This window comes from Folsomia candida, unplaced genomic scaffold, assembly GCF_002217175.1.
Source record: "Folsomia candida strain VU population unplaced genomic scaffold, ASM221717v1 Fcan01_Sc051, whole genome shotgun sequence".
Classification (NCBI taxonomy): Eukaryota; Metazoa; Arthropoda; class Collembola; order Entomobryomorpha; family Isotomidae; genus Folsomia; species Folsomia candida.
Window position 1 is genome coordinate 579,393 of NW_019091243.1, and position 19,589 is coordinate 598,981.

Sequence of the window (19,589 nt, forward strand, 5' to 3'; positions counted from 1 at the left end):
TTTTCCCTTTCACAACAACAACACACATGTTGTTCTAGTAGGAATCGTTAAGGGATAGGAAACAAAAGTTATAACCCTTTCACTACATAAAACGATGAGGATCCAAACGGACAGAACTGTTAGGTAGGTACATACATGCATCACTCTTCCCATTCAAGCATTGCCTTAGGACCCAGTCACATTTGCGTTTTTTGCTGCGTGATGCGACATTTTTTGATGCCACATCACGCATCACCATCGTTCACATTTGCGCCAAAAAATGTGGCAGCAAAACTTCTGCTGCGCGCAGTTTTTGCTCTCGCATCTTTTGCTGCTCGCCTGTTCACATATAATTTTGCAGCAACATCAAATTGCTGCCGCAACTCATTTTCCTCCTGCGCATCTCAAAATCTTGCGGCTTCTCCCAGAGAAGCAGCAAAGTAGAATATTGTGCATCTTTTAGTCAAATCGTTATAAAATCTGTTTAAAAACGTTAGTTCGCTTGTTTTTCATTGATTTTGATGAATATGCACTATAACTAGCCAAAATAGTTTTCAAAAATTTCTTTTTCAATGTTTGGATTTATTATGTCGACATGAAAGCTGAAGCGAACAAGTAAATGAAGGAAATCAAAATGAAAAAAAGTAACACACACCCCATGTCGGATACAAGAGCACTTTTTATTTTGAATTTCTAAGACAAATATGTTCACATGAGTTGAGAATATTGTGAAAGAGTTGCAAAAGTATTCACATTTGACAAAATTAATGCAGTGTGAAAAACTGCCGCATCTTAGATGTGGCGTCAAAATGATGCGGCAAAAAAATGATGCAAATGTGAACGATTTTGCATTTTTTGATGTGGATGATGTGGAAATCAACATCAACATCAAAAAATGCCGCATCACGCAGCAAAAAACGCATATGTGGCTGAGGCCTTAAGGACAGGATGCACATGTACATATGTACATAGGTATGAGTCAAGTTCCGGTGTATGTATATTTATGCTCTCTCTTTAGTAAACTTGCAATATGACCTCACCGGAATGCTACGGAATTGTAGTAAATTTTTTGCCACATTTTGACTAACCGCAACAGTGGGGTAAGGATATGCTACAAGATGGTAGCAAATTTACTACAATTCTGTAGCACAACGCAACCAATCCTGTGTGAGGTCATATATAGACACCCCCAGGAGCAATTTGCTTACTTTTTATTCTCGGTGTGTTAAATGAGGACTTGCAGGATTTCCATGATTATGCCGCGAAATGGAACAATTTCCGTGAATATTTCTTTGCAATCTGGGGTTTTTCATAATTTATATGTAATTTATTCTCAAATTTTGTGTGGCATGACAGTATTAGAAAGACAGTATTTAAGTATCAATTCAAGTTTCACGAATTATACATATTTATATATTTATTTCAATGTTTTTAAGATTAATTAAAGACATTGATTAAAAGAAGTAATCGATAATATATGAATCGGATGATTGAAATCTTTATTTTTAAGATTTTTAAAGAAAATACCAATTAAGTCATCGGAAACATCTTCATAATATTTGAAGCTATTGTACTCGGACGAATTTAAGTTTGACGTTTTTGCCGCGCAATCCAGCACCAATGATGGGGATGGATTATGGTACAAAAACGGCAAACTTAAATTCCTCCAAGTACAATAATTGACAGTTTGCATTTTCCGAAATTATGTCACGCTTCCATGTCGACAAAAATAATTGGACGGATCAAGGATTGAGACACGTTTTAAAAATGGATTTCGAATTTTTCGAAATTTTTCGAACTTAGAATTTCAAAAAAGTACAGAAAAAAATATTGGTAGAATTTTAAAATTATTGAAATCACCAGAGTCAAAACTTTAAAAAATCCTTATTACTTTTTTATAATTCTAAGTTCGAAACATTTCGAAAAATTCGAAATCAATTTTCAAAACGTGTCTTAATCCTTGATCCGTCCAATGATTTTAATCGACATGGAAGTGTGACATAATTTCGGAAATCGCAAACTGTCGATATTACAAGGTTCCGAAGAAGTTTCGAATTTTCCCGCCCAGAACTCCTAATTAAAATTTTTGCTTGTTTTTTTCAAAGAAAATAAATAAGATTCCGGGCGGCATTAGTTAAAATAAGGCATAATCACAAATTTTGGACGGTCGGCGGCATGCAAACGGAATTGGATCGAGTCCATTTTAGGAGGAGAACGTGCGATGTTTGCCACGCCAAATTTTGATGCCCTTCGGATGCGTTGTAGGACTTAAGCAGGACCGGAAAAGGGAAGGAGGGTTCGACTTTATGGGTCCATTTGGGCCCGCCACACCTACCGAAATGGGGACCAAACGCTAAACTGGAGGCATTTCAAATTCACGAAAAACCCAATTTTTTCCTCAGATTCAAAATAATAATTTCTCTCTTCAAGAAATTTCCTCTCCTCTATCCAAAACTATACTCCACTTTTTCAGTTTTCAATAGCAGTCAAAAATTTAAAAACTTTAAAAATCTACAGTTTCGTATTGCATCGAGCAGAAGAACTTTCAAAAAAAGTTTATATTATGTATAGAAATCTGAGAATTTTCGTGAATTTAAAATGCCTCCTGTTTAGCGTTTAGTGCCCATTTAAATGAGTGCAACGGGCCCACATGGACCCATGAAGTCGAACCCTCCTTCCCTTTTCCGGTCCTGCTTAAGTCCGACAACGCATCCGAAGGGCATCAAAATGTGGCGTGGCAAACGTCCCACGTTCTCCTCCCTAGATCGAATTCCAATCTGTATACGGCCCATCTTCAAAAATCAGTGATTATACAAAAATAAAATGTTTTTCATATGTAATAAGTTTCCTAAAATTAAGTTAATATTAAATATTTTAGTCAATATTTATCACATCGTTTCCAAAATGGTCGGCCCGAGTTGATCCACGTCCAGATTTGTGTCATCAATTATCACCTGATTTTGCCCCTTTGTCAAAATTTGCTGAATAATTTCCAATTTTTTCTTGTAATCTGTAAGTTCCGAATTTTTCTCTTTAATAATTTCTTCCAAGCGGGAAATTTTTTACTCTTTGGCATCGTTCTCCGCTACAAGATTTTCCAGCCGTCGTTTCGCCGCGACGCGATTTTTTCTAGCCGCGATCGCATCCCGGATGTCTTTTGTGATGGGTTCCAATTCATATTTGTGTACGCGGGGAGCAGTTTTAGGCGCGGGTTTTTTCAATATTCGTGGTCGGCCCCGCCCTCTTTTTTGAGGTGGTGGCGATATGATGTCTCCTAATTGTGTGTCTGTTGCCTCAATATCGACTGGAGATGACGTAATGGAAGATAAGACCTCATCGAGCGAGTTATCTAGTTCTGATGATGACTCACTTTGTGACGTGGGCTCATCAAGTGATAAGAGAGCTGCATGGTTTATCAAATCTGAAAATGGCAAGGTGACGTCGAGGTCGTCCGTATCCATGGCGATTGAGCTGTCGTCTCGCCACGCCACCAAGGAGGTCAAGGTTGACTCGAGGTCAAAGGTGTGACCTTGGTCCGTTGTCAGCTCGACAGCACCAGCACCGACCGGAAACGATGTGAAGTCAATCTCACCATTCTCAATCGAGGAGAATGGTAGATAATTAAAATCACCGTTTTCAAACTGATGAGAGGGATTCATTAGTTCTGCAATTGAAAAATTGGAATTTTGTTACTATATAGTTCTTCGATAGGAGGAAATCCAACCGTGTGAATAACATGGTAACAAAATTGAATCAATCAAAAAACTTATTCTTCCATAATCACAAAAGAACGAAGCATGAATATTTTTGTACACTTTAAACAAAAATAATTAAAATTTTCCCACCCGTTGGACAAAATAAGCAAAATTTGTTGGATAAATTTTACACATCGGTTGGGTAAATTTTATTCAACGTTGGACAAAATTTACCTTTCGGTTGTGTCGTCCCCTTTTTATCCAACCTTGAGTAAATTTCAGTTATTTTTGTTTAGTGTGCATGTACATACATAGTTGGCTATAGCTGGCTGTCAACATCTGATTTCTGAAAAACTACACAGCAGAATTAAAATCTGATAAGTGCATTAGATTCGCCATGTGATTTACATTATGATTCATTATGGACTTTGTAATTTTTGAACATCTGGATAAATATATGGGAAATTGAAGAGAAGCGGGCGGCGATAGTTTTTCACACAAAAAATCGAATAAAAATAGTGCATTTGGCATGTGCTGTAAAAGTCAAAGGTGTTCTTTAATTTAGCCCAACGGACTATAAAAAACGTTGATGGGGACCGAATCGACTAAGAACAGTCGAAGAAGAACTTTTTGAAAACCTCCAAGGACCACACCCATCGTGATGCCTCTCAAGCCTGGAATCCGAAGAAATTCACGCGTCCCAGTGCGTGATAGGTTCATGACTGGTGACCCACACCTTATAACTTCGACCAGAAATGATTACTTACGTATTAAAATTTGGAGATTTCCTAAACTTCCTGGGAAACAGGGTAAGGAAAACCCCTGGGTTTTGCTATTGAAAACCCATACCCAGGGGTTTTACCTGGGTTTTCCATGTAGTCGGGGTAGTCGGGGGTTTGGGGGTAAACTGAGCCAGTGGCCCGCGTAATCAGTTGTGAAAATAATTTGGTTATGCAATAATTTTGCAGCCAAGCTGCTTATTAATTTTATTTTACTAACTAATTAATTTGTAGACTTGTTAGTAATGCCCAGTTATCATATTTTATTCAATTCGATAACCCCGACTACCCCGACTACCAATGGGTAGTGCTCAAATTTGCTACCCAAAACCCACCAATACCCGCAATACCCCAAAAACCCGGGGTAGCATACCCTGCTGAGAAATTTTTTGAATGTTCCCGAGAACACGTGTAAACTCCTGATAACCCGCATACATGGATTGTAAGCATTACGATGCACTCTTCTCAATGAAGAAAATATTGAGTAATCCTTATGAAAATGGTGCCTGTTTGAGTGTAAACCACCGAATATGCTACATCTTTGCAAAGCGTGTTTCTCTTGGAATTCGAAAGATTATATTCAAAATCCTTAAATTTTTGGATTTATTTAGGCGACTTGTTGATTCCTAAATTGCAAAAATTTTAGAACCACGCCCCCTCAGGGGTAACATTGCGCCAAGAGAGGGTTTGGTTGGTAAGAAATTTTGAGGCACATTTCTTAGTTTTTCGTGACCCAAAGTACATCTTTGGGTCACGTATGTATGAACGGTTTACACCCACACCTAATTTTGCAATTCATTCGGTGGCCGCGGATGTGGGGAGACATGTCCCCACACAGATTTTCGTTGGGATACGATGCAGCGCATTTGCTCCCACGGTCTCGTGTACAGGAATTAAAAAACGTCGTCCCAGGGTTCGGAAAACCCCGGGGGTTTTCTAGAAAATCCAAACCTCGAGAGTTTTTCGAGGGGTTAACTCCGCAGTTTTTGGGGGTTTTGTGGGTTTTTGGGTTTTTGTGGGTTTTTGTAGATTTTGGGGCAGGTTGAACCAAAATTCCTAAAATTATATATTAACGAAAAACTAACTTAATATACGAATTCAGCATGCAATTTTAAGCGATATAATTGACCACTGTTAAATCTAAACTTCATGTTTAGCATGTAAACCTGGAAAATCAAGTCTCACATTAAAATTCTAAAAATTCCATGATGAATCCAAGAGCTTAATTAGCATTGATCTAAGATGTAGTTTAAGGGATTTTGTTTCAATCTGCCCCAAAATCATACAAAAACCCTGGAAAAACCTACAAAAACCCACAAAAACCCGGTTTTGCGAACCCTGGTTCGACCAAGTCAACCCACAATTTAAAATGGTAATAAATTTCTTAAATTTTCTTAAAAATTTTGCATTTTTTAAAATTTCAGGTTATACCGAATATTGCGTTAACTTTTTTCTCCAAATTCTGGATTTTATTTAAACTTCCTCACCTTAGAGATAAATATGTAGGCAAGTGTAATTTTCGAGAGCGGGTTAAACGGATAATGTCCCCACCGTCCAGATTATCTTCCCCGGTCACTGCACTCATTGCACATTGTACGATACAATATAATGCATTTTAGCTATTGGAATCCTTATCAACATATTTGTCACTATCCCATTGCGGACTTACTATGTATACTATTTAGGTGGGTGGAGAGTTCATATATGCCACTATATGTAAATATTGCACACTAAATAGGTATGAAAAAATATGCAAAAATTTCCGTGCTATAATCACTTTTGAAAAAGTAATGACGATTCAAGTGACGCAAGTCTAGAAATTTTCTCAATGCTTTAACAAAGGTGAAATTTTTGCTTTTGACCATTACGGATTACACTCTTTCTCCACCACTGGCGGAGACATCGTTTCGCTACGGTTCTAATCACTGTCCAAATTAGCCGCCCAAATTGTTCAAAATGCCCAAAAAGTGTCCAAAATAGGAAATGGGCCAAAATGTTGCAATTTCTTTGTTACATCTTTTTGCAAATCTAGGCACCTATATTTTATTCTCCTTATTAAGTAGTTTTAACATTTATATAGCATTATTTGGAATTTTGTGCTCAAATATGTTTCCTTATGAAAAATTACAGAATTTTTATGCCAATTATTTGACAGCACATAAACGTGAATTTGTAGTGTCATTACACGAAGCACTATTTTCTCTGCAGGATACAAATGGTCAGAGAAAAATTTATTATGATTTAGTTACAGAAAAAAATCCCTCAAAGTGGGCCTTCCAGCACAAGGAAAACTTTTGTAAAAAGTTCATGGTGGTCGGTGCACTTAGTGGGCGTGGAGTCCTCCCTCTCATCAAAGTTCCACAAAAAGTTGAAATTAATGCAAAATACTATGTAGACTTTGTGTTAAAACCACTTTTAGAAAAACATGTGCCCAAAGTTTACGATAAGGACACCTGCAAAGTTATTGTTCATCATGACGCCGCGACATCACACACCGCCAGATTAACACAAGAATACGCAAAGACCTTAAAGATAGACTGGGGATAAAAATCATCCTAAATAGTGAAATTCCTGTGAAATCTCCTGATGCGAGTCCCATGGATTTTTTCGGATTCGGATATTTGAAACAAAAATGTTTTCTGCGGCGGCCATCTACAATGGAAGGAGTTTGGAAAGTCTTAAACGACGAGTGGCGCAAAGTTGGCCTTGATACTGTGACCAGGGTGTATAAAAGTTGGAGTGAAAGGTGTCGAATGATAGTTCAAGAGAAGGGCTCTCATATAGAAAATCTCCGAAGTCTGCATGGCAAGAGGTTATCGAGTAATTAAGGTGAGAATTTGGGTCAAATTAAAAAACTCGCCTTTTGTATATAAGAAATATAAAATTTGGTCATGACAAAAAGTAGCATGTTGACGATGGCGTCGTCACAGCTTATTAATCTGCTTAATTTATTATAGTTTTCAATTTCTTCAAACTACTCCTTCTTCTATATTAACAAATACTCTTTTTGTAAAAACCAAGCTATCTTCTACCCGAAGTATAGTGTCTTTACTAGATATTTAATTGTGTCTTGCTCGTGGAATTAAAGAAAGTGACCTGAGTGAATATACGTGGAATTTATCTGCTTAAACTAGATTTTATTTTCAACAATTAAACGATTAGTCAACACAATTGAGATCTCTGCACTAACACGAGTGGATTGGTGACTACTATAGCGACAAATTAATCGTGGGCATCAATTACAAAGAACTAACAATTCTTACTCTTGCCTGCCTACCACGACGCAACTAACTTACTTTGACAACGACTCAAACTCGACTCTGTAGATTTTCCTACTTACTTACTTATAAGACTTCTAACAAAGAGAGACGCGCACCCAAAATCCCACCCTGACAACCACCACCACGCCATGGAGTAATTTTGGACGCATACTCAATAATTTTCATAAATAAATAAAACAATTTCATAAATACAACATTTTACACTTTTTTTAAACCTAGGTGCCTTCTTCTCTCTTTAATTACCTAAGTTTCGCCGAACAGGTCCCTTAACATTATCGCCAAATAGTCGATTATGAGCCCATCTTAATTACAAATATTTACTCCAGCTAAAACGTCAATAATAAATCAATCGTGTAATTCACAATGATCGTCAAGATTTTTACGACCCATCGCTTTGTGGCGTAGCCAAACGGGCCAATCGCTATCCCCACCTTGGCCACTGATCTCAGTAGCTTCATCTCATATTTAGAGTAACATTTCCCCCTTAAAATTCCCAGAAAACTGCGCGATTCTTCAAAAATATTGGCAGCCTCGGGCAAGAGTGTCATAAATATCAAAAGCGCGATTGAACTTGTCGCCGGAGCTAACCAGTAAAGCAGCAGAGAATCCCTTTCTGACCGGATGGTCAAATAATTCGTAAAAATAAGGGTGCACATCCCAAAAAACACGAGTGGTGGGCAGATAAAGTAGCTAAAATCTTTGTTATAGTAACAATTCCAAATTTGAAATTCTTTATACACCTGCAAAACTCGGGTTTGGGAATTGGCCCAGGTTTCACTAACTTTCCTGCAACGAGCTATTAGTTCTGTGGATGTCGCCAAAACGATGAGCACGAATATGGCAAAGCCACAAATTGATGCCAGAATTTCTTCCACGATCCAGAACAAGGCGCTAATTCGGAGCAGAATTAGGATATACTTATGCCCCAGGGATTGGCTGAGAACATGGAGCGGATCAATATCCAGTAAGACGGCGATGGGACTAACACACGTAGGAATAAGGTGGGAAATTTGAATAAGTAATCGCAGCAAAAACTCCACTGTTTTATTGCGGTGGAACCGATGATGAATTTTGCCTAATCCTAGGGAGGATAAGGAGAGCATGTAAATTATATAATCTAATGTTTATCAATTGATCCTAACAATCCGATGGTGTGAAGTGTAACCCTCCGATATGGCTGAAATTTTAAATTACATATGTGGTCAATACAACTAACGTTTGTTTAGACAGTTTGTGCGATGATGGGAATTAGTCAAAATATTTTAGGTTAAACTAGAAAAATGGGTGATTTGGCCATTCCAAGGGACTGGGTTTTGCTTACTAGCTTGGTGAAAATCGCCAATTTTCAAAGTTTGACCTCAAATATTTTGACTAATTTTCACCATCGGACAAACTGCCTCAAGAAACGCTAGTTGTATTGACTTGGACCACATAATTTTAAAATTTCAGCCAAAAAATCGCAGGGTTACACTTCACACCATCGCATTTTACGTATATAGGACATATAGGATATTTTTCTTCAAAGTATCCATTCAACGGAAACATACATAAGCGTTATGTGACCCCTAATTTTTTGCTTGATTTTGGAAATAACTCGCTAGTCAATCCCAGTGTAGCTTGAAAAAAGGTTCCCTTGTAAGTGCTTACCTTTAACTCGGCTACGAAACTGATCAGCTGGGTTGAACAGCTGACAAGCCAGGCTCGCTCGGAACCCGAGGATCAAACTGCTCGGGATGATGGCCGGGAAAACCAGAGTGATGTAAAACATAGCCCAGATCCTAACTTTCTCTATGTGCGGACTTGCCGTTTCGTCAACCCGGTGGAAATATAGTTTTTCGAAAAGGAGAAGGAACGTCGTCAAGGTGTAAGAAATTACGAGAAGGGGCAACAATTTTACAAATTTTGGCTTCAGGCGGGAACACTTGTTCAAATATATTTGCCTTTTCTGCACCAAAATTCCGAAATGATGCAAGTGTCGGTTGGAAGAGGCGTATCGGGCCCAAATTTTCCATAACCCGGGTGAAATTAAATCGTTTTCGGATTTGGGGATGCAGCTAGATTTTAAAATATTTTGAAGAAAAGTGGAAACGCGAGACCATTTTTTGATTTTTATAAGTATTCTCTGCATGTTTGGAATTTTCATGGTTCGAATGGCGGATTGGCTTGGGAATATTATGTCTTAGAATTGAACATATTTATGTAAACGTATGTACATACATTCATATTTAGAAGGGCAATTTTGTAATGATATTAGCAGTTGTGTAACGTTCGAATACTTATTTTGGGACGAGTTGGTATACATATTTACATACGGATATGTAAGAGACAAGGAATTTATGTATGCACTTTGGAACATTTTGCATTTCGCCAGTTTTATTTAACTTGGAGAGAAGAGGTTTCGCCATAATTGATGAGAATATTGTAAGCAAACCGGATGTCAGAACTACATATGCATTCACAGACATATGTATGTTAGACATTCTAGCAAATGAGACTTTGACGTATTTATATAATGTCGAAGTAACTTTTCATAATAAATGTGTAGATACATACGTTCGATACGTATTACTGAATAGGTTAATGTAATATCGCAAATGTTTGGTTATATACATATATATTTTGCGGAATAGCTTCGCCCTCAGGGGCGGTTCATAAATTATGTAACGCAAAAATCGACCTTTCTCAGACCTCTCCCCCCTGTGTCACACTACTGTAATGCAAAACCAATACCCACCCCCCCTCCCCCTGTGCAACGGAACGCAAATCTCGTTTTTTTCCGAAAATGTAAAAGACAAAAATGAAAAAAATTGCAAAAAGGCATTTCTGTACGTTTGTTGCTAAACAAAATGCTGTAAATTTATATGTACAGTCAAAACAAAGATTTGTCAAATCAACACCGCCGGTGTCAATATATGATTTAACCGCCTTGGTTACAATTGTGATTCCACGTGGTAACGAAATTTTTCCGTCCGGTTGTAACATTATCACTACCGATATCCAAATCATCATAACTCGGATTCAACATTGTAACCAAGGCGGTTAAGCCACATATTGACACCGGCGGTGTTGATTTGACAATTTTTTTGTTTTGAGTGTATGAATTTGCTTAATCGAATTACTCAATTGAAGTGAAATTGCGCATACTTTGGATAAATTGCAATTGTAACTTTGTAGCAAGAAACTTCATGGGAAGGACTAAAATTAAGCATATTTTGTTGTGGACAATGGTAGTTCAATTTCCTATCAGATGCCTATAAGTATAAATCTTTCGCCCAATTTCAGAAACCTGACGGTCCAATTTTTATGAGATAACGAATGGTTTGCATTTTTATACGACACTGCGTAAGATTCGGAATTCTCAATTTTTGTATCAGTTCTAAATATTTACTTTCAAAACGTTACTTTTGCAAATTTTCTCGAATTAAGGTGAAAACACGTTTCCTGTGGAGTAAAAGTTTCCTGAAATTTTCAATCATTCTCAGGAAATTGTCAAATAATTACTGGAAATTTAGAATTTTTTTTTGAATTTTCGAGCAAATTTTCGAACAATTTTGAATTTGAATTTGAGTTACGTCACGCAAGACCCTGACCCCCCTCGTCACATCCTGTAACGCAACTCTGAAGACCTCTCCCCTTATCGCGTTACATAATTTATGAACGGCCCCTCACCCTCGCAAGGGCAGGCAGAGATGAGCCGTGTGCACGACTTTTTCGTGTTAACACGAACACGCACGACACGGCTGTGCATCGTGTCGTGCGTGCGCCGACGCGAGCCGTGTCGTGCTGTGCGTGTTACCCTCACGCAAACACTTCGTGCGTGCGTGCGTGCAAAAACAATAGCATCCTCGTGTCGTGCGTGTTCGCACTTTTAGCACTACACCCACGTTATGAAGTGGGACATTGGCTACTAGTGCCAGCGTTGCTAAATTCTTCGTATAATTGCATCTTTACACTCTGGAAATTGAAAATGTCGGTTAAATGACAATTACTCATGATAGTGTCAAACAATTCTTCGGTTATACTAGACATGATAGAGCTTAAATAAAAAATATGCCGAAATTTTCTGATCGTGCGTATCGTGGGTGCCGTGCGTGTTGTCCCATCGTGCGTGTTTTTTCGTTTTAAAAAAATTTCCGTGCGTGTTGGACATTTTTTTGGCAGACAAAGTCGTGTTTCGTGTCGTGCGTGATTTTTTTAAGACCCGTGTTCGTGTTCGTGCAGAACATGACACGAGTTTCGTGTTCGTGTCGTGCGTGTTTCAAAAAACCGTGACACGACTCATCTCTAATGGCAGGCATGAAAGTGACTACGTGCGTCAGGCGATCAGAAGACTATAATATATAAATAGGAACGAAAATGGCGTAAACAACTTAATTACGTTTGTATTGTGTACATACTATCCTCGCATTTAGGCGCGTCACCTCATTTGCATAAATCTCACTATGCCCATTGTCGGCGATACGGGCTTTTCATGTTGAAAACACTCTACGTCTCCCGCGACGGTGTCAAACTATGCAAATGAGATGACCGGCCCCGTAAGTGCACAACAAAAACAAGGAAAATTACCTAATTGCCATTCCAAAATAATATGCAGTTAATTATTTATGCAAGGTGATACTATAAACTTAAATATGAAAATTAACTGCGTATTACATATTTTGGAATTGCAGTTAGGTTATTTTCCTTCTTTTTATTGTGCACTTACTTACCTGGTTTTAGAATTAAACATTGACTGCACTTAGGTTGTGTTAGAACTAGCCCGACGATATGTAGGTATGCGTGCCGTATCTTTACAGGATTCAACAGAAGTTGATTACTCACACCAAACTTTGACAGCGATACATTCCCGGATCACTACTTACGCAACCGACCCGAAATCTGTTCCGGGTATTTCTTTCTCAGGCTCTGATGTACTTCTCCATTTAACTCCAGCTGCTCGTTGATCCACTTTTGTGCAAAAGAGAGACACACATTAGATACATATTTATTTGCCAAAATTTTCGTAAAGAAGAGAAAAAATGGACATCGAGCTCCGGTTTTTAGGTCGGGACCATAACTTTAAAACAAGCCGTCAATTCGTATACTGCGTTCTTCCGTACATCGAAGGTCAGCGGGTGAGTGGAATTATTTATTTGAAGGGACCATGCATAACTGTTGCGGTTAAATAATATTCTAATTATTTATGAGACCGATTTTTTTTCGAAAATCGATTCTGCGTTCTTAAAATAAAGATACAGTTTTGATGGGCAAATGAACCATGAACATTATAGAAATTAAACTTCACCAAATCCAGAGTATCATAAAGTTTACACAGTTTCTTTTACAACAGCTTACTTAATATGGTTAGAATTTGAAGTGCATTTACTGTTCAAAATGGTTAAGGCATTTTTAAGAGTGTGACCAATTTTGTTTAATTATTTGCGCAGTACACTTTCGGCCACTCGTATCAACCTTGTGGTTCCGGAGAAGAATTCCTTTACTTGTTAAGGATCCGATTATTCGGGAAGGAGAAAGAAGCGGCCCGATTTCAGATTTCCTGTCGGCGTGGTAAATTCTGGATTAAACGGTTGTCGGTTAGTTTCAGTTTTTTATTTTTGATAAATAAATATTTTTTTTATTTTTGAAAAGATTTTTGAAATAATTTTTTTGATTTTTGAAAAGATTTTTGAAATAATTTTTTTCATAAATCCGTAGTTATCTCAGTGCGCTGAACATTTTTAGAAATATGTTTGCGTTAACAAGCACATTGAATGTCGCCCAAACTATATTTTAAAATTGTGCGGGAATTATGACAACGAAAGACGAATTATTTGCATCAACTTTTAATGAGTGTACTCACCTCAACGTGATAAACTCGGGTGATTTTACCGCCACATGAAAAGTGCCTGGTATGCTATTCTCATTCCCAGCAGGCGGTGAAATTACCCATCATGGAATGCAGTTTAAAAAGTTGACACATGTATAATTCTTGAGTGAACTAATCTAAAAAGTTTCCAACAAAAATTCCAGAACGCCCAAAACTACGCAATATTCCTAAACGAGACGGAAGTTTGTGATACCACGGACGGAATGAAGCTATCGATCGGGGACATTTTGGTCGTCGCAGAACATAACACATTGAAATACTCGGTTTCCCAGCGATCCTGGTTGAACCCGAGGTGGAAATTGTTTTCAAAGGAAAACACGCAGAGGAAGAATCGGCCAGGAAATTTCCAGCACACGTGCGTCTTCACCTTCCAGGTTTGCATACATATGTAAATGTACAATTCATAACCCGTCTTAACCGGGTATTTATTTATTAGGGTTCGTTTCAATTTTATTTGAGTTTTGAGATATTCAAATTCCAAGAAAGATTTCTTAGGTCAAGTAATTTGTCGAATTTGTAAAGATCTGATGAAGGAATAAGCATTCTGAAGGCTAGTGTCACGTTTACGATAAATAATGTCCCAGGGCGCATCAACTTTTTATTGCAATTTTTCCATGACTTTGGCTGGTTACCATGGCAAAATTGCATGCAATTCCCGAACTTTTAATTTTTTAAATTTTTTGAAAACATGGTCTTCCCTGCACCACCCCCTTGGGAGAAACCACGGACAACAAAAAATTTATGCGCCCAGATAATGTCCTCAGAATCCATGAATTCTACTTCAAAATTTAAATTCCAATTTTTGACACTATGGACTAAACACTTTAATACGTTTAATGGGTCTAATTTATTTACTCCGGAATGTCTTGTAAAAAAAAATGCAAATTACTTTAAGCGGTTTTAGCTAATGCTATCCACGAAATGGAATTCTAAAATATTTTTTAGATTTCGATTCGCGACGAACGAGATTCGTGGTCTGATATGTGGAGCGCAGTATTTAGTTTGAGTAATTTTTTTTCCGCAAATGTTTTTTCAGGCGAGAAGAATTCCCACCACGTTCGACTCACCTGCGTATCACGCGTCCATGAAGTTCGAATACTTCCCGCGTGACGCAACCGAATCTTACAACGCCCTTGAAAACACATTGGTTAGTAAACCATTTTTGAAAAATATTTAAAAAAAATTCTATTTCATTTAATCCATAATTTTTGTGAAATTATGGATTAATATTTAGATACTCTCCAAAATATTTTCCCACTTGGGCCTCCCAACCTTAAAGAACTGCCGCCTCGTGTCCTCCCTTTGGGATAGTGAAGCCGTCCCCTGGCTAAAGTCCCGATCCGAAATTCGGTTCAAGTTTTACGCCTACCGTGAGCCCGCCAAGTCAACTCGGTTCTTTCTCTACAGACATGAAATGTTACCCTTCACCCATCCGAATTGGCACGTGGACCGTATCGATACCGGGGAAACGGTGACGTTTTGCAAATTAAGTGTCGATTTCGACATGGTGGTCGAAAATTGTGGGGTCATCCGTCGCCTGAGTTGTGTTTACTGTCCGACAATAAATAACTTGCTTTTGACAAGGTTGCTGAATCGATTGTCCAGTTCGTTGGAGGAATTGTCGATTTGTTTCGAAAATTGTGGAAATGCTGGGGATGATATTACCGAATTTTTTCCCTTTATAGAATTCCCGCTACTGAAAAGGTTTGAAATCGATATGGATCCCAACGTTTCGACGACGATAAGACCGTCAAAGTACGAAAATTTGACCCGTTCGCTGATCAAGTTGAGTAGCAAGGTGTCCGCGTTATATCTGAAGTCTTACAGTGCCCCAATGAACGCGCATTTTTTGCAGGAAATTGTGTCCGATAAGGGATCTTATCCCAGGCTGAGGGAGGTTCGGATTAAGAAGGTTAATTCGGAGGGGATAAAAGTCTTGCGGGGTTTTAGGACAGGTTTGGTGAGACTGGAGATTAATTGGTTTTCTGACGAGTGTGAGATTCGACAGGTGGAAGAGATCGTGCAAAGGCAGAGGGAGTCGTTGGAATTTCTACGTCTTGAAGTGCCCCCATATTGGGGACTGTTGGGGAGTATTCCTGTGGAGTTACCTTACTTGAAACGGAAAGATATTTTGTTCAGAAGGGTCTGAATAAGTCTCGCTTATAAATATGTGCATGATAAGTTGATTAAAATGCTGTATTGACGGAATGATTATCAATAAATTTAAAAATTTTCATTAAAAAGGCAAGGACATACATATGGTCGGGCTAATTCTAAAAGCACCTAAGTACAGTCTCATCTTAATTCTAAAACCACGTAGGTGCAGTCAATGTTTAATTCTAAAACCACCTAAATGCACAACAAAAACAAGGAAAATAACGTAACTGCAATTCCAAAATAATACGCCGTGATTTCTGCAAGATCATACAGTATGATCTTGCCTAATTCATACTATAAACTGAAGTATGAAGATTAACTGCATACATGTTATTTTTGAATTGCAATTAGGTTATTTTCCTTGTTTTTGTTGTGCACTTATGTGATTTTTGAATTAAACATTGACTGCACTTACGTGGTTTTAGAATTTCGAAGCGAGTTCACTTACGTGGTTTTAAATTTACTTCGACGATATATATTTGTGGCGTCTCAGCGGTTTAATCACGTGCTTAATTTATTACAATAAATTGCATACCAAGCAAAAAGCCAATTCCTTCAAAATATTTACTTGTTAGTTCAAGCTAACAAAGACTAGGTATTTTAAAGACACATAAATACATGTCGGCTAATTTTCTTGTTGCGCCGTAATCACATCATAATATTGGTAAGGCTAAGTTGCTAAATACTCATGAGTCCTTAACGACCTTAGCGATAAAAATTATGTAACTACCACCTAAAACGTCAATAATAAATCAATCGTGTAATTCACAATGTTCGACAAGATACAGAGGCTGAACGGGCGAAGAAAGACCACTTCCAAATTATTTTTTTTATTGGAAGAGAATTTTTTTCGAAACTCTTTTTTTCTTATCAGGTCGCCCTTATTGTTGTTAACCACTCTGGATCTTGATTTCAAATCCGGAAACACTTTTTAGCCCGTTTTAGGCCAATTGCCGCTCCACTCGCTTCGAGCTACTTTCCAGAGACCATCCAAAGTTGTTGCGCACCGTATGGAAAGTCGTTTTTTTAAATATCCAAAACCGAAAAAATCAAATGGTGACATATCAGGAGACTTGATATGAATGTTCTTATTGGAAATTATGGTGAGGGTCAATTGTTGATGAATAGTGGTTGCACAACCGACGACGTTCTTTGAACTCCGAAATAATGTTTTGACATCATGAATGACAATCTTGAAAATTTCACGAAGATCCAATTTGGCAAGATTAACTTCTAAAAATGGCTTTAGGACACTGTCAGGGCATACCTGTGAAATAATTTTTACATTTTGTGGCCCTGAATTTAAGGGGAGTGAATTTCTGCCACGCAGAACTCCAACCACTATTATTTTTTCCAATCACTTTTTCATGGGTTGGAACCCAAACTTTGAATTTTTTCAACGTCGTCCAGACAGCTAATTTGCTCTCACATTACCAAAAGTTAGGGCAAGGTCAAGACTCATCGGTAGTGACAATAGATTAATTTTTGTTTTTCTGAATGTGGCTTTCGAAAGCTTCCTAGAGTTGGCCCCACGATTCTGAGTATGACACGGGTTCAAGGCCTGTTCGACGAATCTGTTTCTTCGAATCGATATGAATGATGTTTCTGATAGTGTCTTGACTTGTTTCAATCTTCCTAGCAATCATCATCTGACGGTTAGGGATTTCTTCGTTAACTACTTTTTGACACCAAAAATTACGGTTTGGTCAATTTCAAATTGGAGTTTTGTCTGACGTATACTGGTATGAAATTTTTTTCGTCATGATGTTTTTCTACTACATCATGAAGTACCCTGTATATATATGCCTTGCTGACCTTCAATCAGTCTAGTTTTAGTCGGTTTGCAGTCCTTAATTTTGGGTAACCTCTCTGGAAAGCGTCTTCACGACCACTTCGGGTTCTGGGGTATGGTGCTCCTTTATTTTTCAAATTAAATTTCTAAAATAATTAGGATTACACACAGATCGGTTTGCCGACAATATATGCAAATTTCAACGAATTATTTCAATCCACGCAGATTTGAAAGCCAAATTTAAGTGGTCTTTCTTCGCCCGTCCAGCCTCTGTAGCTACCATCCACCTCTTACTAGCATAGCCAAACGGGCCAATAGCGATCCCCACCTTGGCCACTGATCGCAGTAACCTCAACTCATATTTCGAGTAACATTTCCCCCTTAAAAATCCCAGAAAACTGCGCGAATCTTTAAACACCTTTGCTGCCTCGGGCAGCAATGTCATCAATATCCAAAACCCAATTGCACTCGTCGCCGGAGCTAACCAGTAAAGCAGCAGAGAATCCCTTTTAGACCGGATGGTCAAATAATTCGTAAAAATCAGGGTGCACATCCAAAAAAACACGAGTGGTGGGCAGACAAAGTAGCTAAAATCTTTGTTATAGTAACAATTCCAAATTTGAAATTCTTTATACACCTCCAAAACTTGGGTTTGGGAATTGACCCAGGTTTCTGAAATTTTCTTACATCGACCAATTATTTCTGTCGATGTGGCCAAAACTATTAGAACGAATATAGCAAAGCCACAAATTGATGCCAGGATTTCTTCCACGATCCAGAATAAGGCTAATTAGGAGAAGAATTATTACATTGTTATATCCCTGCAAAATCTAGACTTTTCTGAGAACATGGAGCGGATCTATGTCCAGTAGGACGGCGATGGGACTCATAAATGTCGGAATTAGGTGGGAAATTCGAATAAACGATTGCAGCAAGGACTCCATGGTTTTACTGGAACGAAACTGATGGCGAATTTTGCCTAGTCCTGAAAATTTATACAATATGGACTGGTCGGTGAAGTTAAGTGTCAAGGTTCCCCCTATTGGTTCAACCAGTTAACAGTTAATTTTGCTTATGTAAAAAGCATAAAAATTGGCCAATTGGATAAGCTTTCTAGAACCGAAAACAGAATTTGATTATCTCTTTTCGTTAGAAAATGACAGCACAAAATTTAGAGGAAGTGGAAAAATTAGTTTGCCACTCGTGCGAAAAAGTGTTTTTCTCGGATCGGAAAAATGCTCCTGACCACTTCATTATTGAAGTCATGCCCCGGACAAAATTAGTCATACACTAAACATATCTAAGGATCGTAAAAAATCCAAATCTAAAATTTCTTCGGGTCAACCTGTCCCCCTGAAGACCAATCAACTGACGAGATACGTGAAAAAGTTTTTTGAAAAAACCCGATCACATCCATATGGGTTGCACCCAGACAACTGAAAATTTTGAAAACCTATCTTCGCAAGATCAAAGCCAATAAGATGGGCTTCAAAACTTACAACACTAAAACCGCGCCAAAATACAATGCTGATAAAAAAGCCGGGGCTAAAGCAAATTGTTGAAAACTTGTTGAGAAAATGTTTATATCGACTTCTTGATCTTTCTCGTCGTGAATGATGAAAACTACTGCCCTCTTGACCTCGAAGCGTCAATCATGCAGAGTTCTACTCATGTAGAAGTAAAACTGACTTTCGTTCGAAATATAATTTCAAAGCCAAGCAAAATTTCTAATGAAATACAAAAAATGGCTGGAAATTGACAAAAATTGGAGGGTCTTACAAAATGCGACCTACATGCTCTGATAGCTTCGGGAACAAGGAATTATTGAGATCAAAATTATTTTCATGCAGCGCAATGCCACAGGTCACATGGAATAATCCACTATGGGGGTAAAAAAAACAGCAAGTTTAACCGTTACCTAGGAAATTTCGGTTGTATGATAAAAATCTAGTCGTGTGTTTCGTGGATATCCTGTGGTCCATAGGGAAAGAAAAGGTGCACAAGGTTCAAAACCTTGAAGTGTGGAAGATATAATTCCCA

The 19,589-nt window shown here is 38.0% G+C and overlaps 1 protein-coding gene across 1 annotated transcript; it reads left to right on the forward strand.

Annotated features, from left to right (window-relative positions):
• Positions 1-12,675: 12,675 nt before the first annotated feature.
• Positions 12,676-15,802, forward strand: LOC118433422. The gene is made up of 5 exons (XM_035845344.1): positions 12,676-12,848; positions 13,161-13,307; positions 13,744-13,974; positions 14,637-14,747; positions 14,835-15,802. The coding sequence occupies exons 1-5, from the start codon at positions 12,753-12,755 to the stop codon at positions 15,747-15,749; spliced, it is 1,500 nt and encodes a 499-aa protein (XP_035701237.1). The 5' UTR covers positions 12,676-12,752; the 3' UTR covers positions 15,750-15,802.
• The last annotated feature ends 3,787 nt before the right edge of the window (positions 15,803-19,589 follow it).